This window comes from Cetorhinus maximus, chromosome 2, assembly GCF_964194155.1.
Source record: "Cetorhinus maximus chromosome 2, sCetMax3.hap1.1, whole genome shotgun sequence".
In the NCBI taxonomy this organism is placed as follows: domain Eukaryota; kingdom Metazoa; phylum Chordata; class Chondrichthyes; order Lamniformes; family Cetorhinidae; genus Cetorhinus; species Cetorhinus maximus.
The window spans coordinates 146,422,378-146,450,094 of record NC_135880.1 but is presented as its reverse complement, the minus strand read 5'-3'; the positions used below and the strand labels follow the sequence as shown (position 1 = coordinate 146,450,094).

The following is a 27,717-nucleotide window of genomic DNA, read 5'->3' as shown; positions in this document are numbered from 1 at the left end:
ATTTGGTGTGTTACTGCCTTGCAACACATTTTTGTATTTATTACTGAAGGATCTCATATATATTTTGTAAACTAAAAATTTGGTAAAAGCTGAGTTTATTGCTATTCAATGAAACTCCATCTGCTTGTCAAACTGCTGTGATAAAAGGTCAGACTAAGGACACAAATGCTGTCAAGCTGTTTCTTCCCCCTAGTCACATGTTTACATAAAAGCTGTGCTGTCTTCATTCGCATCACTCCAATCTCAGTGATGGGCAGTTTGATACAGCTTTCAAGTTGTCAGGTGCAAATACAAATCTGGTTTGAAATTTAAACTTTGCCCATGTAGAGCTAGTGGTGAGAATTAACAGATGAAAAGTGGTGGATAGTGCATATCTGGATTTCCTTTTCCTTTTCTCATTCATGGTATGTGGGCATCATTGGCAAGGCCAGCATTTGTTGCCCATCTCTAATTGCCCTTGAGAAGGCGATGGTGAGCTGCCCTCTTGAGCCACTGACATCTGTGTAGGAACTCCTTACCTAGCAGTGGGAGTACAACATTTTGACTCAGTGACAATGAAGGGACAGTGAAATTTCCAAATCTGGGTGGTTTTTGATTTGGAGGGAAACTTCCAGATGGTACTTTTCCCTTGTCCTTCTAGGTAGCCGAGGTCACAGGTTTGAGAGGTGTTGTTGAAGAAGCCTCAGCAAGATGCTGCAGTACATGTGGCAGATGGTGCACATTGCAGCCACTGTGTGCCAGCAAGGAGGGAGCAAATATTTAAAGTAGTGAATAAGGTGCCAACTCTGATGAAAGGTCATCAAGCTGAAATGTTAACTTTGTTTCTCTCACCACAGATGCTGCCTGAGCTGCGGATTACTTCCAGCATGATCTACTTTTATTCCACGTTTCCAGCATTTGCAGTATTTCATATTTGTGTCATGAAAATATTTTCTGGTTTTTTGCACATTTGTGTGTGTGGGACCTTGCTGTGCATAAATCAGCTTCATTTTTCTACATTATAATAACGACTAAACTTTAAAAGTACTTCATTAGCTATAAAGTGCTTTGGAACATTAACTTTGGGGAAGGTGTGGCATTTCTTACAAGTTTGATTTTTCTTTTGCTCTTTAGGATGTCATTGGAATCTCTTGACCGTCTAATACCTCTTAAGCCTGTTATTGTTCATTTAGCATGGAAGGTGATTTATTGGCTGTTAATATATTTGCCATTCTGTATTTTGACAGAAGTGCATATAAAATTAGGATTAAATAATTATTGTTATATAATATAAGTTAAAACCACATTCATCTTTTATTGATCCTAGGACATGATTATTCTCCTTCGTGCAGTCTCCTTCAGCTGGGGGAGCAGGTAAAATGAGTCACAGTCTCCCTCAGGACTGAAGATGGCAATGGCACTAGGTTCATAGCTGATAGCTGATGTGCTTGAGGCAGCACTACCGGTTGGCCCTGCAAGACAGTTTTCAAAATCTAACACCTTTTGGTAAAATAATTTAGAACTGGTTCATTATATTAAAATTGAATATTAATTGCAGTACCTGACCTCCCAAACTCCCCTCCCTAATTAAATTCAGAAACATTCACAACTACTGTGTAAGATCTCAATGGTAGAGTTCAGGCAGCCCTGTTTGGGGGATTAGACTGGAATCTGTGCTGAGGTACCACTGTATCGACTGGCATGTACTTTAGCGGATATTATGCATCCTGCGCTACAAACATATTGTGTTAATCACAGCTTTTCTTCAAAGAATCTTTGGGGAAAAGGTGGCAGCAGGCATTGTTGTTGATGCTGTTTCACCAATCCTAATAGTGTAAAGACACCTGGAGACATACCATGGAGGTTAATTTCCTTGGAGTTTTCCCCACTCTGCCAATGTAACTTTGAGGAAAAAAACAGCAGAAAACCTGTTTACACGCGCAAATAGAGTTTCTACTTAAGCTACAGTGAAAGAGCAGGAGGAAGCTCTGAGGAAATTCATTCCCTGTGCCGTAGAGGTAATACCTGCCTAACAACAAATTAAATGGGCCTGTGCTATCTGGTTAAACACATTCATGAATTAATCCGCTTAGCATGCTTTTTTCAAATCCTTAAAAAGTCAGCCCCAAACACATCCACTCCTTAAATTCAATGGCATTTTCAAACAAAACCAAGCTATAAAGCCTCAGGGCAGAATTGTCCATTCCTGTTTATGGTGGGCATCACAGTGGGCGGGAGTGGAAAACATTGGGACATCACAAAAAATTGCTTTGGCGCAGTCGTAAAACCAGTTTGCAATTGTCTGCTCCATTCGTCAACGGCAGGCCACGTTTCCCACTGCCACATGTCGGGAACCTAGTTTCAATACTTTAGCATCTCAATATAAGCCCTGCTCACCGGAATCATACCCCCACACTGGATCATCCAAGCACACTGACGTGCTTCACAACAGTAACATAAGCGACATGCGAACTGCATTTCGCTCGGGACTTTGAGGTTTGTTTGCCTACTTTGCTTCAGGCAGCACTCACAGTCATCAGCGCCAGGCTTCGCAGACAGTACCACATCCCTTTCAGGGGGAGCTCATGGGCATGTGATAACCTACCAGACCAGCCATAAGGTGGGGGTGGCTTTTCAATGGCTGCAGGGCTAAAGCTTGTTTGGGGAAGGGGGAGAAGTGGCCTCAGGCAAGGGAAGAGGCTGCAGGGCGAGGGCTGTACTGGAGAAGAGGGGTATCCCAGGGTGTTTGTGGGGGCATATGTTGATCTGCACAAGTGGCCTCAAGATGCTGAGTGCTGAGGAGGCAGTCTCCAGAAGAGATGAGGCCTGATGGAGATGTGAGGGTGCGTGTGAGAGAGTGAGCAGTGGTGTCCCTTGAGCTAGCAGTGAGTGAAGTGCCAGTGAATGTGTGATGGGCTTGAAAGTGTGTGTTTAGAGTGATAAGATGGTTGCCTTATCCTGGATGAGATCATTCATCCTCTTTCTGCATTGGATGGCCAACCTCTTCTGTGCAACATTGGCACTGACCACCGCTGCCACTGCCTCCCAAACCAGAGTGGTGAGATTGCTGGACCTCATGCGGCCAGAGCAGGGGTGGAGGACATCACATTGGGCCTTCAAAAGGCATTCCAGTGACGGGTCACTGAACTCTTCTTGGCTTTCAGGGTCATGTTTTCACTGGAGCAGTCCTGGGCTGCAAGCATTGAGAACTTTGTGCAGGGCTGCAGTTTAGATATGGCCTCCGGAGTGAGGTAATGGTGTAATGGGTGATTCAGAGGCTGCCTGCCAGTGAGGCGGCGTGTTTCCTGGGGTTGCATAATTAATGAGGCGTGAAGCAGACAATAAGGCAAAAACACCCGCCCATAGTGGCCACTGGGTAAAACGTTTTTCTTGTCTGCTACAGCACTTTGTGGAATTCTGGGATGATTCCACCCTAAGGCACATCACAGCCCTATAAGGTTTATTCACTATTACTGTCTTTTTATGTACTTCAACCTGAACACGTCAATTGAATGGGTGTCAAGTCTCTAAATGTTGCCTACGTACTTGTATCCATTGTGAGTTTTTGCATTGTGATGGCACTGTTATGGTTACCTCAGGTCTCCAAGCTAAAAGTATCTCTATTACAAGAGCTTCACACTTGACAGACATCTGTAAAGTCTACCATGGTTCTAACTAAATGAGATATTTTTCTCGTCTTTTATTCACTGGTCTATCAGTAGAGTTTCACACAGCCGTTGTGCTATAAAGACTTACTGATGTACTGCCATTTCTGTTTGACAATGTCATGCAGAAATGTTGTTCCAAAGGATTTTCCGATGCCTCTATTATTCTTCTGTTTGACAGTATTTTTGCAGTTTTCTATGGAATACAAAAACGTAGACGAATGTTATATCCTTCGATATTTACTCTGCAGAAACAGTTGTGCAAAAGGCCTGGAATAGATTTTCTTTTAAATTACATTTACATCCTACTGAACAGGATATAAAACAAATATGTAAAAACGTAGCAACCTTTTTTTTTTCGGGTTCGAAGTAAGTAAAAGCATCTACTTGCATCCTATACTCAGTCCAGTTTAAAAATATTTAAAGACACAATTGCAGAGAGTTCTTTTCCCCTCTCAAGTTGAACATCGGAAGTCTTTTCTTTTGCCATCTGTGTTATTTTTAGAATTGCACCTCCATACTTATTGGTGACATTGGGCGGAATCGTCTCAGATTTGCACCAAATGCGGTAGCGGGCAGGTAAAAGGGCATTTTACCCCCTGGCCACAATGGCGGCTTCTCACACCGTATCGTCCCAAATCCGCCACATTAATTATGCATTCCCATGAAACACACCGTTTCTATGACAAGTGGGCTCTGATTTGCCCGCCACATCATCACCTCGCCACTTCATCACTCCGAGTGCAACATTTAAAGTACTGCAGACCCCAGGTTTAGCGAAGCATTCCTGAAGCGCCTTTTGGATGCTGTGGAGGCCCACCATGATGTCATCTACCCCTGCTCTAGCCTCAGGAGGGGCAGCAACTTACTCCGGCTTGGTAGGCAATGGCAGTGGTGATCAGTGCCAACGCTGCACAGAAGAGATTGGCCATCCAATGTAGAAAGAGGATGAATGATCTCATCCGTGCTGCCAGGGTAAGGCAACCATCTCATCACTTTAAACTCACACACTCACAGGCCCATCACACATTCACTGGCATCTCACTCATTGCCAGCTCAAGGAACATTACCGCTCATTCTCTCACACACACCCTCACATCTCCATCTGGCCTCATCTGCTCTGGAGACGACCTCCTCAACCCTCACCATCTTGAGTCCACTTGCACAGATCAACTTGTGCCCCCACACATACCCTGGGATACACACCCCTTCCCCAGTACAGCCCTCACCAAGCAGCCTCTTCCCTTGCCTGAGGCTACTTCTCCCCCTTCCCCAAGCAAGCCCTAGTCCTGCAGCCATACAAAGCCACTCCAGCCTTATGGCTGGTCTGGTAGGTAGAGACCTGCTCAAGAGCCCCCCTAAAAGTGATGTGGTGCTGTCTGTGAAGCCTGACACTGATGACCACGAGCGCTGCCCGAAGCAAGGCAGGCATGCAATCACGCCGACATGGGCCGGCACTCCAGTTGTGGGGGGGAGGGGGAAGGAATTCGGCGGGTTAGCCTTATAATGATATACAGATATATTACAATGAGGTTCCCGATGTCCGATGGCAAGAAGTGTGGCTCACCATCGATGGGCTGAGTGGATGGTCGCAAACTGGTTTCACGACGCTGTGATCCCGATTTTCTGCCTTCTCACCATATTGTCCACTCATGAGACGGAGCACACCTGACCCCAACAGGCATGGAAAATTCAGTGCAATTTTCACCTTGCTGTATCTAAACAATGCCAAATCACTAATCTGTTGAATTCTGACTTATGCCGAATAGAACCTGCATCGCCTTACAGAAAACAAGACAGAGAATCTTTGCAGATGATGGGAGACCAGCAGCATTCAAGCCGACCAATAATCTTTTCTCTTCACCCACCTCCATTGTTATACTTCTGTCTGCAGTTTGAGATGCTGCTGCAATAGTCAATCTATTGACTAATTTGTCAGCTCAAAGCTCCCAAATGTCCCGTTTCCTACAACGGCTGCCAGACCCGAGAGCTGAACAAATGTACTGTCATTACAGCTACCACGGCATCTCTGCACACTGCCCACCCACTTCACAGATCCAGAGGTGAGTACAAAAGGGAGCACGCAGTCACCTTCAGTGATCCTGTCATCCTTCCACAGAGCTGCCAACTTGAAAATCAAGGTCTTTTTAAAATGTCTTTCTGCTCCGGTGATCACAGCACATGTTGAATGCAACATTACCTATATGTACCTCCCTTCAGCTGATTTCGCCAGGAGAAGCAGAGAGCTGATGGGAAATTTCAATCATTCATCAATTTACGTTGTCTGCTGGGATTAGAGGTTAGGGTAATAAAGGCGTTGTGGATGCAAGTGGAATGCAATTTTTTTTAACAAAGAAAAGACATTTCTAAAAATAGGATAAGGTCAAGATGGTAAATATAAATTAAAGATGGCTAAAAATAAATCCTGGCAACAAGGGGTGTTATATTTCTTGTCAATATACATCACCGTCTTTGTCTTACCTTCTTGTTCCATCTGTGAAATGGCGCTGTGAGTACTTGAACTCAAAACCTGAGTGAGAAACTCATGTGGCAAATTTTGGCAACCCAAATAGTCAAATATGAATGCAATGTAGAACAGAAGGTTAAACATCCAGCATGTGTTACAAATTGTAAATGGTAAATTAATGACGGCAATTTAAGCTAGCTGAGTTTTTAAAATCTCTCATCAAAACTGCTTACTTCCACTGACTGTTTTATTAAATGTGCCCAGTTGGAACAAAAGAAAAAAAATGAAAATGCTGACAATTAGAAACTGTGGCCCATTAGAAATACACATCAAGTCAGTATCTTCAAGAGAAAGACAGGCTAACTCAATTCTTATGAAATGTCCTGCCTGAACTATCTTTTTTCTTTGAGGACTAACTGATCTTGACAATTTTCAGTGCATTCCTAGCATTGGTGATTGCTATGTAATTTTCCCTTGGATAGATATTATGTTTATGATCATTGATATATGAGAGGGTATCATTAACTTCCATTTTGTTCTTTTCCATCCTATTTCCTGGTCTGCAAGATTTAAAGTGAGTGGTTTGCCCTTTTGAGTAACTCTTTTAATTATGCATTTGCTTCAAATGTTGTAATGAAAGGTCGAAAGTAAACAGCATATGATTCAGAAAATGCCTACTAATTCTTTAAAAAGTAACAACTGTGCACGAATTCCACAGCGAATTACAAGTTGGTCAAAAGAAGACTTTTTTTTGCAAACAAGTCCTATTGTTTACTAAATATGTCCAAGATTACAAAGAAACATCTCTCACTTATAATTATTGTGAGGACAGAGAGTGAAATATTGTTTGCTTTGTTTGCCTCCATTCACAGAGAATGGTTTGTAATTTTACAATCACCCAGGTCAAGAAGGTAAATGACTCCCTGCAAAGTGGTGATAACCAGGGTCTCTGTTAATGTGAAGGATTCATGACTGTACCAATCAATATTAGTTAACAGCACACAGCACAAAACCATAAAAACTGAATCAGTCTACAGCACTGATCTTTTCACCAAAAGGCTACCATTTGACACATCTGATTGATGCATATAGCTCCTTCTTGTCTCTACTGGACTTAGGACAAACCTTCCTTTGTAGATCCCTCCAAAGCCCCCAAACAGTTATGCATATTCCAGCATTGTTTGAAAGAAACGTTTAGCCCTAATTCAGCCAAATAGGATGAAGAGTTATCTCTGGCTCTAAAGCTGCATGAATCAACTGTCTCTGGACTGAGAAAGTACGTGGTTCAGATTGTACTACATATATACAGGCAATAAGCTAAATGACAATTCTCTCAAGCTCTCAATCACTACAATGCACCATAATGCATATGAATGTGGGCGGAATGGAGGATTAGAGAAGAAGAGTACTCTAATCCTGTCCTTCCCACTCCCAAAGCACCCCATGTGCCTCCTGAAGAGAGTTCCACAAAGTACCATTAGCTACGGAACATGGAGGCCACCATCAAATTAACATTGGTACAAGCATTATACTCTGAAGAAAAAAGTAAACGCAAGACAAAATATTATGAAAGGAAGAAAGTACTTTTAACGTATACATCTCTGACACTGCAACTTTCCTCCTAATAGACTCAGAACTGAAATATCATCTCCTTCAAGTTGTAAAACAGTGACCATTGTCAGTGTCTTTTTATTTGTTCATGGGATGTGGGCGTCGCTGGCTAGGCCAGCATTCATTGCCCATCCCTAATTGCACTTGAGAAGGTGGTAGTGAGCTGTCTTTTTGAACCACTGCAGTCTATGTGGTGTAGGTACACCCACAGTGCTGTTAGGGAGGGAGTTCCAGGATTTTCACCCAGTGACAGTGAAGGAACAGCGGTATATTTCCAAGTCAGGATAGTGATGGGCTTGGAGGGGAACTTCCAGGTGATGTTGTTCCCATGTGTCTGCTGCCCTTGTGCTTCTAGATGGTAGTGGCCGTGGGTTTGGAAGATGCTGTCTGAGGAGCCTTGATGATTTCCTGCAGTGCATCTTGTAGATAGTACACACTGCTGCCACTGTTCGTCAGTGGTGGAGGGAGTGAATGTTTGTGGGAGGGATGCCAATCAAGCAGGCTGCTTTGTCTTGGATGGGCTGCACTCATCCAGGCTAGTGGAGAATATTCCATCACACTCCTGACTTGTGCCTTGTAGATGGTGGACAGGCTTTGGGGAGTCAGGAGGTGAGTCACTCATGGCAGGATTCCTAGCCTCTGACCTGCTCTTGTAGCCACAGTATTTAAATGGCTAGTCCAGTTCAGCTGGACTTAACCTGATCAACTGCCTTTTACCATTTAATATTTCTATACCTATATCTATTGTATAGCTTATTTTGCATTATTTAACAGTGCACAATTTCATGGGCATATTTACTTCAAATTTGTACTTTAACAGCAAAACCAACAAGGCAATTTATGGAGGAAGAAGGATAGCACTGAGTAACCTTGTCCTGCTTGGTAATGGTTTATCACTCTACTTAACTATTGCTTTTGTTATTGTAATTTTCCACCTGCAACCAGATCGTCAGATTGCATCAGATTCTATTTACTGACTCTCTGCCAATATTAAATCAATTTTTGTTGCAGTGCAACAGAGAATGAATAACTCAACATGGGAATGGGTTGCAACAAGGGAAATCCTTATATCATACGAAACCTACCCAAGGCTGTCATTTCTGCTTGTAAGTGAATTCTTGGCCAACTGAAAATAGAACTGTAGGAGGGAGAATGTTCTACTTTAATCCTGAGGAACCAAGGTGATGAGTGCAAAAGGAATAGAGATGACATAGTAAATCAGAAAGTAACAGTTTGATCACACTACCTGAAGATTGTAGTAAGAACCCCTTAGAGAAGTTTCACATTGTTGAGGTCATGGAAAAGAATGAAGTAATTGTGTTGGTATTCTAATTTCAACACAATGTCCATACAGCGAGGAGGAAGAACAGGCAGGATGTCATGTTTGTATTTTTGAAGGAACAGAGGAGCAATGATCATAATAGCATTGACAAAATAGAAACAAGAAAAATAGTTACAATGAGAGACAAAGAGGTTGAAGGCAGTTGGAAAGCAAAGATTTTTTTCTCTTTCCCTAATAAAAACATGAGAGATGTGTTAGAAGAGCTTTCTAACATATGTGAGCTTTCTTAGCTTTATAAGCTTTCTTAGGTTTATGAGCTTTGAATTTTAAAGGCTTAAGAGTTGTTTTGGGCAAAATAGGAAAACAATCTTTCCAGGAGACAGTGGTAGCAAGGGGGGAACAAGCAGAATTTTGACTTGATATCAGAAGATATAATGAGACTAAGAATATTGATAAATGAGGAAGGATTAAGGCACCTTAAAAGATGAAAGGTGGTAAGTATCTGATAAGCTTCCAAAAAAAAAAGGAATAAACTTTTCTATTTGTAGAACCAAAAGATATAAGATTTTTATTACCCCAGAGAAGGGCATCGAGCAAGATTAAGAAGCAATGATTTAACCAGTGCACTGTGAGAGAATATATGAACTTAAGATGTATGATGTGAAAGAAGTTGATGGCTGTAGACTGGAATCATTAACGAGAGAATGGATGATGTTGGATGATAAGTGTAGGTGGTTACTGATAGAATTTGCATTTATATAAAGCACCTTTCACATCCTCAGGATATCTCAAAGCATTTCTCAGCCAATTAAGTATGTTTGAAGTATAATCACTATTATAATGTAGGAATTGGTTTTAGGAAGAAGAATTGGAAGAGTGTAGAGCCCTGGGGAGCTCTGGAGCTAATAGGAAAGAGTCAGAGGGTAGAACAGTTTGAGAGAAACTAGGTATTCTTGAACATCACTGGTAAGAAACCAAATGATCATAACTTGTTAAGAAGTGCATTTTGCCAGACCTTGTTGAAGGCTTTGGAGATGTCCAAGACAATGAAAAATGATCCACCAAAGTATGCAACAGCAGAGTTCTAGAGGGGTCTACTACAGACAACAAGATCACCACTGGTACAACCAAGGCAAAAACAATACTGCGGCTCAACAGTCAGGCCAGAATTTATAAAGTGTGGATAATTTGAAAATTAGTAACAGTTCCCATAACATTAGAAAGTACTGATATAAGGGAATAGGATGGTAATGGGAAATTTGAAGCAACATGTTGCTTGAGCGTAGGGTGAACTTTAAGAAAGATGGACCGAGACTAAGAGAGGCTGAGAGGATGGCTTAGGACATGTGTAAGTTGAGAAGCACACCTTGAAAGAAATAGAAAGGAGAGCATCAGGACCAGGAGTGTTAATTTTTGAATTGCTAGTGGAAGTAATGCCCACATTAGCTAGTTTTATCTTGGTTTTCATTTTTGAAAGAAAGGCAACAACAAAAAAAACATAAGGGAGCAGTTCTGTTGGCCCCCTAGATGGCTTTTTCTTCTCTTTAGCAGGGACTTATTTATAGCAACCTTACATATTATTAGGGAACCATACATTTGTCCATTTGGTAGCTGTGAGGTAATACTGGATAACAGCCCTAAAGCTAAGAGCCAAGTTCAGGTCAATATCTAAGTAAGAGATACACCATTGAAGAATTTCATTGTGTTTGGTCCCAGAGATACCTGTAATTAAGATGTAAAGCAAGTACACCAAGTACAAGATCAAGAAAAGCCAGGCACAAGTATACAATTACACTACACACAAATTTCCTCACTCAATTATGCCTGCCTATTGATCCCTCTGCATGAAAAATTTTGGCTCATGTTAATAGCTCTAGCCCCAGGTCAAAGAGCCGCAAACATGTATTTCTGGTAAATATGCTGGTTCAAAGCAGGAATAAAATTAAGCCCAGAATTTTAGGGCAGCAGGAAACAAAGTTTGCTTTCTGGGGTTATTAAAAATTGGGACTTGATTTTTCATTTGGGACCAGGATTCCAATGTCAGGATCAAATGCAGGTCTCGAGCCCAAATTGTATTGAAATCAGACACCAGGTGCAATTTTTGGCAAGCTGGCCAATTAATGGTCAGAGGCCATGTTCACCATCCAATTAAGGACAGCGGGCAGGCTTGAGGCTGGAGAACCAACAGGAGGCCTTCAAACGCTGAGACATTGGCAGGCCAACCGTCTAAGGTGGGAACTGCCAAAGCCTGCAGAGAGAGGACACATCACAAATCACAACAGAAGCGCTGAAGACCAGGTAAAAAAAAACTGATTTAAAAATGGCCACAGCTGCCAGTCTATGATTATGGAGGGGCAATCTCTCCACTAGACAGCCAGCAGATGCAGCTGTGGCCCGGCAGGCATGGAGCGGGGGTGGGGGCAAGGGGATAAAGTGCACACTCTCATTGGCTGTGTTTTGGCTGCTGTGTGGGACCTGTCCGCAGACTGGAAAATTTCACCTGGCATGGGAGATTACTTCAACTAGCTAGGCGCTGCTTACAGAGGGTGTAGCTCTTCCGCCCCTGACCTGGCCTTCTCAAAGATGACTCGAGGATGGGCTGAAGCTGACAAACCAGCACGCCAGCTGGTGGCACAAGATGCCAGGCCTGCCCACCTTCAATCCAGCCCCCATCGGTCTCTGAAAATCTTGTCCTTAATCAACAATTTTAGTGTAATTGTCCTCATTCAGCCTGAACTGCTTTTTAAAAATTTTGAATGCATTTTTATGACTTTAGTACAGTTAAATTAAAAGTCAAGAAAGGTTCCATGATTACACATTCTTCAATATCCTGGGCCTAATATGTATGAATGGCAGTTTCAACTTTAAATTTCATGCCTAAAGCAGGAATATGTGGGATGGAATTTAATGTAGGTGACAGGGATGTTGCCCGCTGGCTGGACAGCTGGTGAGAGACTCACATCGCCTCTTTTCAGGAAGGCCTGCCAGTAAGTGCCAATCAGGAGCTTAACTGAGCAGGGGTGGGCCTTCATCAGGATCAAGGACCCTGGGGACAAAAGTCCGACCAGCCAAGAGCTGCCAGCCAAAATCAGAGGCTGGCAGCTCTTGGTTGATCGTCAGCACCATCGGGGAAGTGCTGGCTGCTGTCAGTAGTGCACCCACCCAAGGCCCAGGGTCACCAAGGGACCCAGACCATAGGTGTATGATAGCAGAAGAGGAATCATGGGGCAGGGGATGAGGCGGGGGGTTTGGGTGCAAGGGTGGGTGGGGCCACCCCCTTCCCAATGCCAGGTCTCTTGCATTGACACTGAGTGTCTTTCAATGAGAGACACCCAGTGGAAGCCTGCAAGCAGCCCCAACAGAGTTTGCTTTTTTGCACTTCCCAAGTGGTGAGACCCTGCCCACCGGTGAGTGAATTCCAAGAGTGGTGGGATGAGACCCTGTACAGTTGGCATTGATTTCTCACTTAACAGCCTTAAATGGTGCGAAAGCCATTCATGAGACTTCCTACCACAGACTTAATCGGGGGAAGAGTCAGGAAGATGATAGATTCCCAACCCACCGCCCTCCTTCCCAATTAAAAAGATTCCCACCACCAATCTCACCTCGCAGGAGGGCATTAAATTCTGCATGCAGTGATTTCTTCGAGCCCTACTCTTCCTTGCTTACGTTGATTTTTGAGTTCTGCCATGTGTTAATCGGATTGGCAAGAAATTCAGACGAAAATCAACATTGGCAAAACATGAATGCAATTTCAGGTGTAACTTTTAGATTACACCCCACAAGAAATTCCACCCAAAACATCAGTCTTAGTTAAGTGATTCCATCTTCAAATGTTAAACAATAAAGCCCAATGAATGATCTTGCCGATATATAGCTCTGTAATGTCATATCAATTGGAACTTCAGTGACAATACTTCACACAATTCCAATAATTCTTTCAATGTGTCTGAAAAAGATTATTTTACAGTTTAAGACAAAAAATTCAATTGCAATAACACTGAAATCCCAGTTCATTTGAAAACATTATAATCACACTTCAAAGGCAACACACACCCAGAGGCTGTGCTGACCTACTTACTTTCTTACATTAACCCCAATTACTGGAACAGGTGGCTTCATCTGAATTTGAAATAAACTGTACCAAGTGTAGCCCAAACATCAACCATATTACCAAAGGAAAGAAATTTCATGAGGTTTAAATTGACTAACCTCTGAAAAAGAGCATGGGGATCATAGTGTACGACTAATCAACACCCATTCATTGTGGTAGGGTCAGCACATTAAACTCATACTGCTTGCTCTTTTAAATAATTGCTACCTGCAGCCAGAGCTACTCACGTTGTTCATTGGCAGAATACATTAGCAGGGATGTAATGTCTCGAGTACTATTAGCCTTGCGCCTCCTAAAGGGTAAGAGGGGTGCACTGTGGCTGTGAAAAGTAGTGAAAGCTTTTTGTAAATTGAATCTGGGCTGTGATAATGTGAGGAATTGTTAATGGATTAGTGCAGAAAGAAGTTCAGCGATCAGACACAAGTTGTCAAGGTGAGTAAGTTCATCTTGAAATGGCATATCCTACCAACTAGCCTCATGCACTGCTCAATTCACTATACGTTCATCATTCACTGACCAATAACCTCTTTCAATCACCACTCTACCCATCAATCCATGTGTTTTATCTCCTTCTCTCATACTTCTGCAAGTCTTACATTCATTCCTACTGCTTGCACATTCTGACAGCCATGGCAGCCACATTACCGAAACATAATACAGGACACTCTCTGACACATTTCTCGCTGCAGGATGTGTCGCATAACAGGAGGCAGCAGGAAAGAACTAGAGGACAAGCACACCACTATAATTCAACCTCCATTTAGGAGACAGTGCTGGCCATCAGGGGAAGGGCCGAGGCCATGGCCACTGGCAGGATTGGAGGGATCGATAATGAGGGTTTCTACATGACCAATCTCCTTCTCGCATCCCACTTTTCCCTCATCCCACAATCTCTTCTGACTCAAGTTGCAGAAGGCTTAAGCATTTGCACATCTTATTTTCTCCTCTCCACTCCACTCACCATAGCCAAACATTTGTCCCTTTTTCATTTCAAATACCCAAGAACTGAAAACTTCCCAATCAGAACAGGAAGACGACGACAGTGAAGATGAAGACCCAATAACTCTCGATCTTAAACTTGCAGCCACCAGCATACAAACTGACACTGCGCGTATTTTAGAGGCTAGGACAGAGAAGAAATCCACTAATGGCACAAGAGCCAGCTGGGGGGAAAAGGACAGTGAAGGTGTCAGCTCTCTGGAAGGTGAAGTGACACACCAGTTCTGCTGCAGAGGAATCAAATGAGGATTTCAATAGGCTTGGTTACAGAAGAAGCTGATGGGTGCACATAACCATATGCTTGGTGCGTTGGAAAGCCTGCTCAAAAGCTTGCACACAATATAAATGAGGATGCAGGAGTCCAGCATCAACTTGGCACAAGGCTTTGTGCAAAGCTTGGAGCTCAACATTGAACATGCGGTCACCTCCATCAGTACACTAGTGGACGCATGATGATGCAGCATCTGATGACTAATGTCACATTTTCCATGACAGCACCAATCAAAGGCATGACTACTGCAGTGGAGACACAGACTGACACCTTGCAGATCAGACTTTTGCCATCATGGCTCTGGATACAACTATTCGAAGAGGATTCCAGCTTGTCACGGCAGTCTATCAATCTTTTCCCCATCCGATCACCAGGGTGTCTGAGGCACTCCCCTGGAAGAGTGGGAATGGCACCATGGATAATGATCCTGTTGTCCATCTGTCAGGATGACAGAGTTCATGCTCCAACTCATGCCATTCCGCCAATGCCCTTGCTGTTGCATGTCAACAGCCAATCAAACCTGCTACAGCCCAAGCCCAGACGATGTGGTCTGTAGCCTTCCCTCCCCCCACCTCGCCCCTAAGGTCAATTTGCAGTGTCCTCAACTGGAGGAGAGCAGCCTTTCCACCACCCATACTGCAGTCACTGGGGAATGTCTTGTAGGAGGAATAGGAGAGGGAGAGGCACACAGAAGAAAGGCACTAAGGGAATGCACAAGGCTGATGCTTTTTGTGACCACAATGTCATGATTGAATTAATAACATTGGATTAGAGTGTGCACTTTCTGAAGGTTTTTTAATTTTGTGTTGTCAGGAAGAGGACAATATGATGGTCAGTGTTAGAGTGAAGGCAAGAAGTATGGGACCGCTGGTCAATGGGGAGGGTGGTTGAGGTTATTGGTAGCGTTCATGCATCAATGATCATGGAGACTACAGGCAGAAAGTGATCATCTACGATGTAGCCTCCCTTCCTCTTCTTATTCCTCCACTTTCTGTTGCAATTCCTCCTCCTCCACTTCCACTTCCTCAGCTTCTTGCCAGATAGGTAGTGGCAAGGGTTGTTCCCCCATAATAGTAATGTTGTGCAACATGCAGCATACTACTACAAGTCTTGATACTCAATCAGCTGAGTACTGCCAGGCTCCTCCAGAGTATCCCAGGCAGCAGAAGCATTGCTTGACATTAATGATGGCGCTGGTGCTAGCAATGCATGATGTTACATGTCATAACTTGCCTGTTCTGCATTCTGCCATTGACCATTAGATGCCCATGCACAAACCTCGTTATCAAGGCGGTATCCTGTGCATCATAAGGGTGTCTGCACAGTTCAGGCCCCATTTTCAAGCATTAGCTGGCCACATCACACCTAAAAACAGATCCTACATAGCCCAGTTTAGTGGCTTTCAAATCTCTTTGCTGTCTACAAATAGTAAAGCAATGTATTATATGGATTAATGTGGCCCTGTCTGCCTGCTTCGCACAAATGTCTATCCACTGATCATTCCAGGAGGAGAGAATATTTCAAACATTTCTAAGAGAGGTTATAATCTTTCAAAAACATTAATATATTGTATTGGTACATACGCATATAGTGTTCAAAAACATAACGCTCAGAATGTGATTAAACCACGGACACTGATGTTAAGAAAAAAGTCATATTAGTTGCCCAACCTGTTTATTAACTCAACTTAGTTCTCAAGAACATTAATGCCACTCTGCTTTGGAACTCATAAATAACTGCATTAATTCACAAGATGTATTAGCCTGACAATTCATTAAAGGTCAATGAAATATTAAATCAATATATATTCATAACAGACTCAGTTCTCTTCTGCTCCCTTAAGGTCCCAAGATTAATTAACAGCTTTAACTATAGTTTACAAATTTGAATGACAATGTGCCTTTAATCAGGCTGCACCAGCTGAAGACAGAGTAAATATTATTTAAGTAGACCTGTGCCAATAATTGCTTTATATTTAAAATCCTCTGGTGACAAATCATATGTTATAATGAAACAAGAATGCATCTGGGATTTCTGATGGGTTTGTGCTAACTATGTGATCACCATTACAGTCACCAAAATTAGGGTTACATTGTACAAAATATTATAGGTAGCCAACAAAGTTACACAACTGAATCTACAAAGTAAATCAAAACTTATTGGGCGCAAAAACTGTGTACCTGGTACTTTTTGGCACCAAGAGTACCCTTTGAGGCCCAAAATGATGTCTACAGCTTCACCACCCAGAGTTTCTTGAGGACATCTTCCAAGGTCACCTGCAGTCTCCTCCATTGAAAGTGAGCAACCATGTATCAGCTATGCTTCAGCTACTGAGGTGACAATGCATAGGAGCATTAGGACTGGCAAAGGCACCTGGAAGAAAGGCACTAAAGGAATACACAAGGTGGACAATCTATAACAGACACCTCAAAGCACTGGAGAAGTACCACCAACAGTGTCTTTACAAGATCCACCAAATACAGTGGCAAGAGAGGCAGTCCAACAGCAGTGTCATCTCCCAAGCCAACATGCCCAGCATCAAGGCGCTAATCACTCAAAACCAGCTCCGCACATGGTGTGACATGTCGTTCATATGCCTGACACCAAGTTCCCAAAGCAACTGTTCTACTCAGAAAAATGACATGTCTTCCTTCTTCCTTAACCGAGGTTTTCCACCCACGGTGGTTGACAGGGCCCTCAATCGTGTCCAGCCCATCTCCCGCGCATCCGCCCTCACACCTACCTCTCCCTCCCAGACCATGATAGGGTCCCCCTTGTCCTCACTTATCACCCCACCAGCCTCCGCGTTCAAAGGATCATCCTCCGCCATTTCCGCCAACTCCAGCATGATGCCACCACCAAACACATCTTCCCTTCACCCCCCCGGCGGCATTCCGCAGGGATCGTTCCCTCGGGAACACCCCGGTCCACTCCTCCATCACCCCCTACACCTCAACCCCCTCCCACGGCACCTTCCCATGCAACCGCAGAAGGTGCAACACCTGCCCCTTTACTTCCCCCCGCCTAACTGTCCAAGGGCCCAAACACTCCTTTCAAGTGAAGCAGCGCTTCACTTGCACTTCCCTCAATTTAGTCTACTGCATTTACTGCTCCTAATGCAGTCTCCTTTACATTGGAGAGACCAAACACAGACTGGGTGACCGCTTTGCGGAACACCTTCGGTCTGTCCGCAAGCAGGACCCAGACCTCTCTGTCGCTTGCCATTTCAACACACCACCCTGCTCTCATGCCCACATGTCCGTCCTTGGCCTGCTGTAATGTTCCAGTGAAGCTCAACGCAAACTGGAGGAACAGCACCTCATCTTCCGACTAAGCACTTTACAGCCTTCCGGACTGAATATTGAGTTCAACAATTTCAGATCATGAACTCTCTCCTCCATCCCCACCCCCTTTCCGATCCCCCCTTTTCCAATAATTTATAATTTTTTTACAACTATATTTTTTTCTTTTCCCTCCTATTTTAAAATTTATTTCGATCTATTGTTTCACCTCCTTTTAGCCCACTTCGATCCCTTCCTCCCACCCCACCCGCACTAGGGCCATCTGCCACTAGCTTGTCCTGCTTGCTTCCCTTAATGTCCCCATTAGCACATCCTTTAGATCATATCACTACCGTCAACACCCCTTTATCCTTTTGTCTATGACATCTTTGGCAGTTTCTTCTTGGCCTCCACCTATCACTGGCCCCCTATCAAGCTCTCCTGTCCCACCCCCTTCTACCAGCTTATATTTCATCTCATTTCTATATGTCTTAGTTCTGATGAAGAGTCATACGGACTCGAAACGTCAACTGTATCCCTCTCCGCAGACGCTGTCAGACCTGCTGAGTTTTTCCAGGTATTTCTGTTTTTGTTCTACTCAGAACTCGGGCGCTGCAGGAGGCTTGCAAAAGAAGAGCCTTAAAGCATCCCTGAAGAGACCAACCATCCCCACAGACTCATGGGAGTCATTGGCTTGTGACCGAGCAAAATGGAGAAGATTCATTCAAGAAGGCACTGAGTCCAAACACGTCATCTGCCTGACCCTTCAAACACCACCTGCCCGCATGTGGCAGAGTCTGCAGATCGTGCATTGAACTATCAGCCACCTCAGAGCCCATTGAATTGGAGTGGATGCAAGTCATCCTTGTAAGATTTTGATAATATGCTAACTTTAGGATTTTATATTAATTGGGACTAACATTTGGGATCTCATACTAACCACACTTTAGACTAGCTTAAGCTCTTACCTGCTGAGAGGTAATTAAATGGTTAAATTGATCGGGCTGCAGCTGCGAGACTCAAGGCTGTGAGTGCTGCGAGAACTAACTTGCTGATAAGAGTTAGCTTACCTGCTTGTCTGGAATGTTCACAGGCACATCCCTTTGTCTTAAAGTCACACTCGAGGCCTCCTAAGAAATTTCAGTACAAATCCCTCCGTAAAGGCTAGTGCTGACACACATTTTCATTCGAATAGTTTTCCAACATGTGAATCATTTAAGTATAAGCAATAGAGTAAGACATTTAAGACATCATCTTTGCTTATTTTTCATATTTTACCACGAGAGACACAGTTCAACCCTGGTACTAATAGCATTCAGGGTATGCACAACTTGTCTAGTGGGTATCTGGCGGGGGTGATTCCCAGTTGGCGGCATTGACCTGAAAGGTGGCATGGGTTGGTTCTGAAGTCGGTCAAGTGGCAGAGGCAGTCTCAAATGTGAGTCCAGGGTCGAAATCAATGTCCCCCACCCCCGACCAACTCTATGGTCCTGCCGGACACCACCCCCCACCCACCTCCACTTCTACCATCCCCCATGGCGAAATGTTCTTTATTTTATTTTCCTACAGTTGGTCACCCAGTAGCCACCAGAAATGGAGTCCTCACCCTGCTTTGAGGGTGCATTTGTAACTGCAACATGAAGTGCAGATGTCTCACTCACTGTTCCGCACCGAGGTTCAGGTAGAATTGCTTCCTGAACACTCTGTGCCTATATGGCTGCCTGCTGAGGCCTTCTTCCCCTCTTCTAGCTGACTGTCCTGCTTTATGTGGTCTCTGCTCATTCTCCCTGTCATGCAATATTCCAAGGGAAATGTCTACCACTGGACCCCTGTCTGGTTTCTGCAGAAGTTTTGAAATCAAGACAAAGTACCAAAGTGCCTGCCACACCATTCCCTGTAGACTTTAACAACTTTAAAGAAGTCTAAAAAGCACCAAACGCTTGTACAATCATAGCAACATTCATCAAACAGCAACTAGGCTATAAGTAGTTGATGATTGCTTAAAATAGCACTGGTGGGACTCCTTCCTGCTGCTGAGGACACACTAAAGGCCTCCTAAGATTCGGCCATGCATGATTAAGAGATGGTATTAGCTGGAGCATTGAACTCCAACATGGCCGTGCTGGTTTCATGATCTGCCTACTCTTCATGGCATGCGCTCAAAACCTTCACTAATATGGCATCTGGCACAACTCACAGCAGAAGTATGCATGCATGCTGCGAATGTCATTTTGGACCTCTAAGGCACTTGTTTCAGCCAAGTTTTTACTTCTGTCAAGGGTTAGCATCATTATACGATGGTTAGGAATAGTATGTGAATTTGCAATGTGAATGCATGAGGTGGGCCTTCCTCATCCTTCTTCAAGTATATTCATTTAACAGCACAGCCCAAGTGCTCTTCCACTGCATAGTCCATCGCCATTTTGGTATATAAGGGTTCGAGAGAGCAGCATTAACTGTAATTACAAGCGTGCAAAAATTTACCAAGATGCTCTAAAACAGTGATGTGATAATGGTACACGTGTCATCAATGGTTTCCAACCCGAAAGCTACTTTCAACCACAAATTTTGATTCTGACATTGGGAATATTCACACAAATCATATTTAACCTGGCAGCTCTGACAACAAGAGATTTCATTACTCAGCCCCTACCTTCCTTGAAAGGGGTAAACCTCAGAATAAAGACTTTCAAAATTATGCTTTGAACAAATATTAATATTTAGAAAACCAATAATTAATATTCAAATTATAACAATGTTAGGCAATAGGTCAGATATTAAACAGTCTGACATCTTTGGAACTGGCTGCTTTTTTATTTACTCCGAACAAATAATAGATTTATCTTCCATATGAAGCCAGATGTTTAACTTGCTGGAACCCCACTGTCTGGTTTGTAGAACAGTTTACATTTCTTTTCGTTTATTTTTGAATGATGTCAGCAATGCATGTTGTACAATATGATCAGCTGTCACATTAGTGGGTAGATTTGTCATTTGAAAATGCTGATATAAAAAATGTCATTATCAGATTCTCCAAGTCTTGCCTTGTTATTACAGCTCATTTTCCACAGAAGAGAAAATATAGGCTGGAAAGCACAGCCTTAGGTTGTTTAAAAAAATAAATCATGAGCTGAGCACGGTGCTTGATCACACTCCCCTAGCAAAAGCAACATTCTTTGGTCACAAATAAAAACATTAAATTGTGGAAATATTCAGAGGTCAGGGAGCATCTGTGGCAACAGAAACAAAGTTAACATTTCAACGGATACTGATGACCCATTGAGTATTTCCAGCATTTTCTGTCATTATTTCAGGTTCTCAGCTTCCACAGTATTTTGTTTCTGCATTCTTTTGTATTAAATTGCCAAGATTTTATACTCAGATGATCATCAAGTTAATTTTGTTTTTATTCTTTCATGGGATGGAAGTATCACTAGCAAGGTCAGAGTTTGTTGCCCATTCCTAATTGCCCTTCAGAAGGTGGTGATGAGCCACTTTCTTGACTGCTGCAGTCCATATGATATAGTTACACCCAAAGTGCTATTAGGGAGTTTCAGGATTTTGTCTCAGCAACAGTGAAGGATAGGCAATATAGTTCCAAGTCAGAATGGTGTACGACTTGTAGGGGAACTTGAAGGTGGTGGTGTTCCTATGCTTCTGCTGCCCTTGTCCTTCTAGAGGGAGTGGTTTTGGAAAGTGCTGTTGAAGGAGGTTTGGTAAGCTGCTGCAGTATATCTTGTATAAGCTATACACGTCTGCCACTGAGCACCAGTGGTGAAAGGAGTGGATGGTTAAGCTGGTAGACAAGGTGTCAATTAAACAGTTGCTTCAATCTAGATAGTGTTGAGCTTCTTGAGTGTTGTTGGAACTGCACTCATCCAGGCAAGTGAAAAGCATTTCATCACACTCCTGACTTGTGCCTTGTAGATGGTGGACAGGCTTTGGAGAGTCAGGTGGTGAGTTACTTGCTGCAGGATTCCTAGCCTCTAACCTGCTCTAGTAGCCATAGTATTTATATGACTGGTCTAGCTAAGGTTTCTGGTCGATGGTAATCCTCAGTATTCTTTCTGTTGTTGCAGATGGTCATTGCCTAACACATGTGTGGCACGAATTTACTTGCCACCCATCATCCCAAGCCTGAATATTGTCCAGGTCTTGCTGCATGTGGACACGGACTGCTTCGGTATCTGAGGAGTCGTAAATGGCATAGAATACACCGTGCAATCATCAGCAAACATCCCCATTTCTGACCTTATGATGGGAAAAAGGTCATTGATGAGACATCTGAATATGGTTGGACCTGGGACACTATCCTGAAGAACTCCTGCAGTGATTTCCTGGTGCTGAGATGATTGGCCTCCAATAAACACAATCATCTTCCTTTGTGCTAAGTATGATTCCAACCAGTGAAGTTTTCCTTCATGCCAAACTTGTCAAACGCTGCCTTGATATCAAGGACAGTCACTTTGACCTCACCACATGAATTCAACTCTTTTGTCCATGTTAGACCCAAGGTTGTAATGAGTTTCGGAGCATAGTGTAGTACATTTCCAACTTTTTAACAGCCTCTTAATAATATGCCTAACCTCCCAATTGAAGCCACTTTTATACTGCCATTCGTACAGGTTGAATGCCATTGAAGTCAACAGAAAGTAAATTTGGACAAAACGTAAAGCGCGCAGCTGATCTGAACGCATCCGTTTCTTGCCAGACAGGTCCAGATTAAAATTGCTCCCATGGATCCAGTTTTTCATGGATATGAGAGTTTACTGTCAAGATAAGGTGGGCCAGTTTTAGCAGCATAAATGCAAGGAGCCAGTTGTTGCACGTCAATTTCCTTGAATCTGAAGTTAAACAGCAGCAGAGTAGAGACCACTTTGGCAGTATAACTGCAGTGCCTCACACACAAGCTATTCCTGTACCTTTTCTCATTCGGCTTGCCAAATCAGTTTCAGTTTATGGTGAACAGTACCTACTAGTGCCAGTTAGTAGTCAATAGTAGACAGGTTTTAACCCTCCCTGTGGATTCATCTATTGAGAACTGTATTTTATATCACACGTGTTTTTTTTCACTTTATGGAGATGATGCCACAACTGAGAACAGATGGTGCCGTAAAAAAAATCATGCCATCAGAACCATCTGCAAATAACACATCAATTTAGCTCGCATTGCAAAGTAAAATTTACATCTAATTTTCATCATTTTAATTCTTATTTAGCATTCGGTAGAAACAGAATGTATAACTTTGTTGCTCATCAGCTTAAGCTCACTTGTTTGCTAAAAATTGTACTGCGTAGCTGCTTATCATGTATCCTTTAGTACATTCTTCCACTTGCAGGATCAACAGTGGAATTTGCTTTAAAATATACTATTGCAGGACAATTTGGCCAGGACATAGTATCCAAAACTACATTTTTAATGCGTTTATTGTGATTTTAGTAAAATAAAATAACGCTGTTCAATTTTGAAGATTGCAAATTTAAAATGAATCAAAAACTGATCACTCAGTTGGCATCATCATATTGGATATGCTGATTTTTTTCTGAGGAGGTTTAATTTAAAAAACACATATTACTGTTTATTGCTAAAAAAAAGACATGCTGTCAAAGCTTTTAGTCTTGCACTCATCAGGGCAGATGCAAGAATTCCAAATTTCAAAGGAAACAAAAATTTATACTGGATGAGGAAAGGGTGCTGATTGGTTGGCAAGTTGGCTCTGGGGATTGGTCGAGACATTGTCATGGCGAATGTACCAGGGAGCTACTGTCCCCAATGCATTTATTTATTCAAAAAAACGTGCAATATCTAGACTTATTACTTTTGCCTGCAGAGGACAGGTCCATGCATATGAATACATGTAGCTTCTAGAAAGCATAGGTAAGCCACATTGCAAGCCTGACTGATAATCTTAAATTGGTTGTTAGTGTAGGCTAGTGAATAAACAAAAGCATGAGGGACATAAGCTTCCTGGTGCATTCGCCATTGCAATGTCTCAGTTAATCAGAGCTGACTTGCCAACCATTTGGCACTCCTTTTCTAGTGCATTATGTTACGAAAGTCAACTTACCTTCTTGGTGAGAGCAGAAATCAGGAGCTCCAAATTGCGACAGACCTTGGAGTTTCTGCACAAGTGCAGACCGGGAGCGGGCTGCACATGTGCAGTTCTCTTCTGCATCTTTAAGTCCTTTGGATCCAGCACACCTGTGCATGAAGAAAATTGGTGTTAAAACTGGGTCATATTACCAGGAGCGGAACACCATTGAAAACAAGAGTCCCAGGAAGGGGACAGGGAGATGGGACAGGGAATTGGAAAGGGGACAGGGAGAGGTCCCAAAGGAAGAGTCCCAGGCAGGGACAGGAAGATGTTCCAGTTAAGGGTAGGAAATGGGTTGAGGTTAGCAGACATAAAGTGAAGAGGGCTCAGGAGAAGCCTTGGGTTTCTAAGAAGGCAGCAGAAGGTTTGTGGCTGCAGGCTGTTGGGGTGAAGGTACCCCTTTGGATCAGTAGTGTTCTGCTCGGCATGGCTGAAGAGCTGACGTTGTGTTTGAGAGTTGGTGCTTGAGTGCAGACTCAGGAATCCACGGGAACGGAATCTCGGGAGGTGAGATTGAAACCCTGTGAAATGGGCCGTTGTTGAGGCCATCCAAGATGGAGCAACTTGGGCAGAGAATTCCAAGGTCAGATCTTCGAAGGTAAAGGCTGGAATCCCTCGCGGCAGACACAGAGGTTCAACGAGATTGGTTCTCTCGGAGTGTTTCCTGATGTCTGGGTGGGTTGTTGAGAAATCTATGGACTTGTCTTGGTTGCATTTGCTATTTATTGTGCAATGTGGTTTGCTCGACCACAGTTTGCCTGTTAATTCACATGTACCTCATACACTAACATTCAGGGTTAACATAAGATTGATATTGTAAATTGTTTTATTTTTCTGACCTTATATAGTTAAGTTTATTTTTGTTTGTTCAAAACCCGTGGAATCTTGTGGGTTTTATTCACTGAGAAAATGTCTTGAATCTCAAACTTTGTCTACTCTAAACAAGTCATTATTGGCCCCTAGCCGAATCTTGCCAAAAACTTGGGACCTAGTCAAGGATCATAACAAGTATAAATTGTTGTTCATCTTTGAGATTTGGCAATCTTGCATCTGTCCTAATGAGTGCAAGATGAAAAGCTTTGACAGCATGTCTCTTTTTTCAGCAATACTCAAGTTCTGTACTACCAAGCGACTATTTGTATTACTGTTTTCTGTTGTCATTATTTGCAGAAGTAGATGAAGAATGTAAAACTCAGTTTGTGCAGCATCATGTAATATTTGAATTAGCAAATGTATCTGACATATGTATAATTACAGCTGTTTATCTGAATTGACTAGATCGTCATTTGAGCACGCATAATTATTTCACCAAATTGTATATTAGTGTCTGTTAAATCGAGTTCAATGTAACATAGGAATTAATGTACGATCAGATAACCGAATCAGCGTATCTGAAAAAAGAATTGCTTTTTGAAATGCTTGGATAAAAAGTACCTCAAGGTTATTTTACTAGTCTTGGTTTATTTTGAGGTCATGTAACTTTGAAACAGTGGAATAAATCATTTCATACAGTAAATGGGTTGTTATAAGCGCGCTGTAACAAAACATATTTATTGCTTCTAATTCTTTCTTCCTGGGTGAAGAAGAAAGCATAAAAATTGAGAATTTATATATGAATGTCATTTATTATTTCTTCTTCAGTACTTTAGTCACATCCATCCTGTTATCAAACCAGAAAGGCCTATAAATTATTTAAATTTATGTGGATTAATTTGTTCAATAAATCACTTCAAGCCACATATATCACTAAAAGACTTTTACCAAATCATTCAAATTAGTTGTGCACTCAACTCACAGGTGAAAGTCAAATACAATTTCTTTAGACTAAATGAGCACTTGAGTTCAAACCAATATAATAGTCATTTGACATTTCAGCCTTTCGAGTTTCGATTTTTTTGCTCAGATAGGTTTCACTTTTTGCAACATATTTGGTGAGAACACCAAATTGGTGTGTTCAAAAATGACTGCAATAACAAAGTAGCTACTTAAAACTGAGTTTCCCAACAGGGTATTTGAAAAATACATGCTGTTCATTGAGCATCAAATCTGAGAAATGAGGAATCTACATATATTGCTTGCAAGTTAAATTTCAGAACGAGTGACCAAAAAAGTCTATGGGATTCCTAGATTGCTTTTTAACATTTGGAAGAAAATTGTTTGTACCATTTATGGATGCCATAGACTTTCATATGTGAATAGCATGGGATCTCATAATCTGTTTTATTATTGTTGGTTCGGAGAAAATTGTCAACCAGGAGACTGCCCTCCTGAGGCCTCGATTTAACGTCTCATCTGTAACATGGTGCCTCTAACAGTGCATCACTCATCAGAGCTACACTGAAGTATCAGCATAGGTTTAGCGCAATTTTTCCAAAATATGACCTGTTCAGTGCCCTTGAACAAACCCACCATGATCTGGATTCAATCAGTCCAAACTTGGTTTTAATTAGGACCTTTACAGTCAGAAGTTACATGCAAGTATGATATCAATGGTGAAACATACAAAAACTACAAGATGAACTCTGATCAATGTCCAGAACTGATCAAATTTTCACTAAAAAAATAGAGTAATCAATTTAATTCTGGTATGAACTACAACACCCTGTTCCTGAAGCCATGTTCAGTTCTCTGTTCTGCAGAAGTTAATCGATGTACAACTAGATTTTACATAGAATCTATTACAGAGTACTAAAGAAAAGTGACCACAACATCCATTTTCTATTGCTTTTTAAAGTGAGGACACTATCTGTTGCTAACTAAGAGGAGCTATTCTTGAATTAATTTAATTACAAAAGAACACAAGTCAATTAACAGTATCCCATTGTGATAAAACTGAAAATGTAACAATATGCTCTACATGTAAGGATTTATCCCTGCCCATGTGTTAAAAGTAAATGCACAGGTTTTCATTCAAACTACTTTGCAGGTGGAGTGATAAGAGCTGCATCATGAAAAAAAAATTCCTGAAATGGCACAAGGGTTCAGTTGCTGGTGAAAACTAACAATAACCAAAACACATTTGCAGGCTCTGTAGGTCAACAATGCCCAAATTCTAATCCACCTTATTCAAGGGCACTTACCTGCTTGATTTGTCGTGACATTTACAGACACAAACTGTCTGGGGACAGAACTCAGCTCTGACACTCCATTCACTGCCTCAATCTCAAAGGTGTAATTGGTATGAGCCAGGAGATCGACCACCATCACCGTGGTGTTCTTGAGCCCAGCCTCCTGTGGGATATATCGGACACCGCCACCACATTCATCACACTGGATCAAATCCACGCTGCACCTCTTGCAGATCACAAGGTATGTTACATCTTTTCGTCCTCCACCGTCAGCAGGAGGGCTCCAATCCAGAATCACACTGGTATTATTGATGTTGGAGATGACATTCTGTGGGGCTGAGGGTGGTCCTGGGATCAGTGACAAAAACAATGTAAATTGCATACCCTGTGTGTACATTCCCTATATTTACAGAATAAACAAACATATTGAATTTAAATTAACAATTAGGTGCAATAATTACTTCATATAAAAGTCACTCTATTAGGATGTCTTGAAATAAATGCCTTATGCTCTAAATTCTTTGTGATTTAATGTACTAAAGTATAACACAGGAATATATCGGAATAGAAGAAAGTCCCAGGTGAGAAAAGATTTTGAATTCCATTTGCAACATTTTTGAGCATAAGAATTACTAATTTTTATTTTCTCCTTTCTAACATCCAGTGCAAGTATATGGTTGGGATATTTAGCTCTGGCTACCACTAATGTACCTTTGTGTTTTACTCTTTACTTAAAATTCATTCCAGTGCTCATCGTACTGGTTGTCTAGGTTCTCCCAAAACAACTTTTGGGTGCGGTACTGGAAAACTGCAAATGCCAATAAAACCTCAATCCAGTGCCTTTAGAGGAGAAAAAATGGGATAGCTGTACATGTACGTAGTGCA

At 42.3% G+C, this 27,717-nt stretch overlaps 1 protein-coding gene across 2 annotated transcripts in view; it reads right to left on the bottom strand.

Moving 5' to 3' along the window:
- LOC144698634 (ephrin type-A receptor 5-like) overlaps positions 1–27,717 on the bottom strand; it is a 357,156-nt gene that overhangs the window by 145,608 nt on the left and 183,831 nt on the right. For both annotated transcript variants that reach the window (XM_078570504.1, XM_078570505.1), the window contains exon 5: positions 26,845–27,180. In XM_078570504.1, coding sequence (XP_078426630.1) covers positions 26,845–27,180 — 336 coding nt within the window. The remainder of the gene's footprint in view (positions 1–26,844; positions 27,181–27,717) is intronic.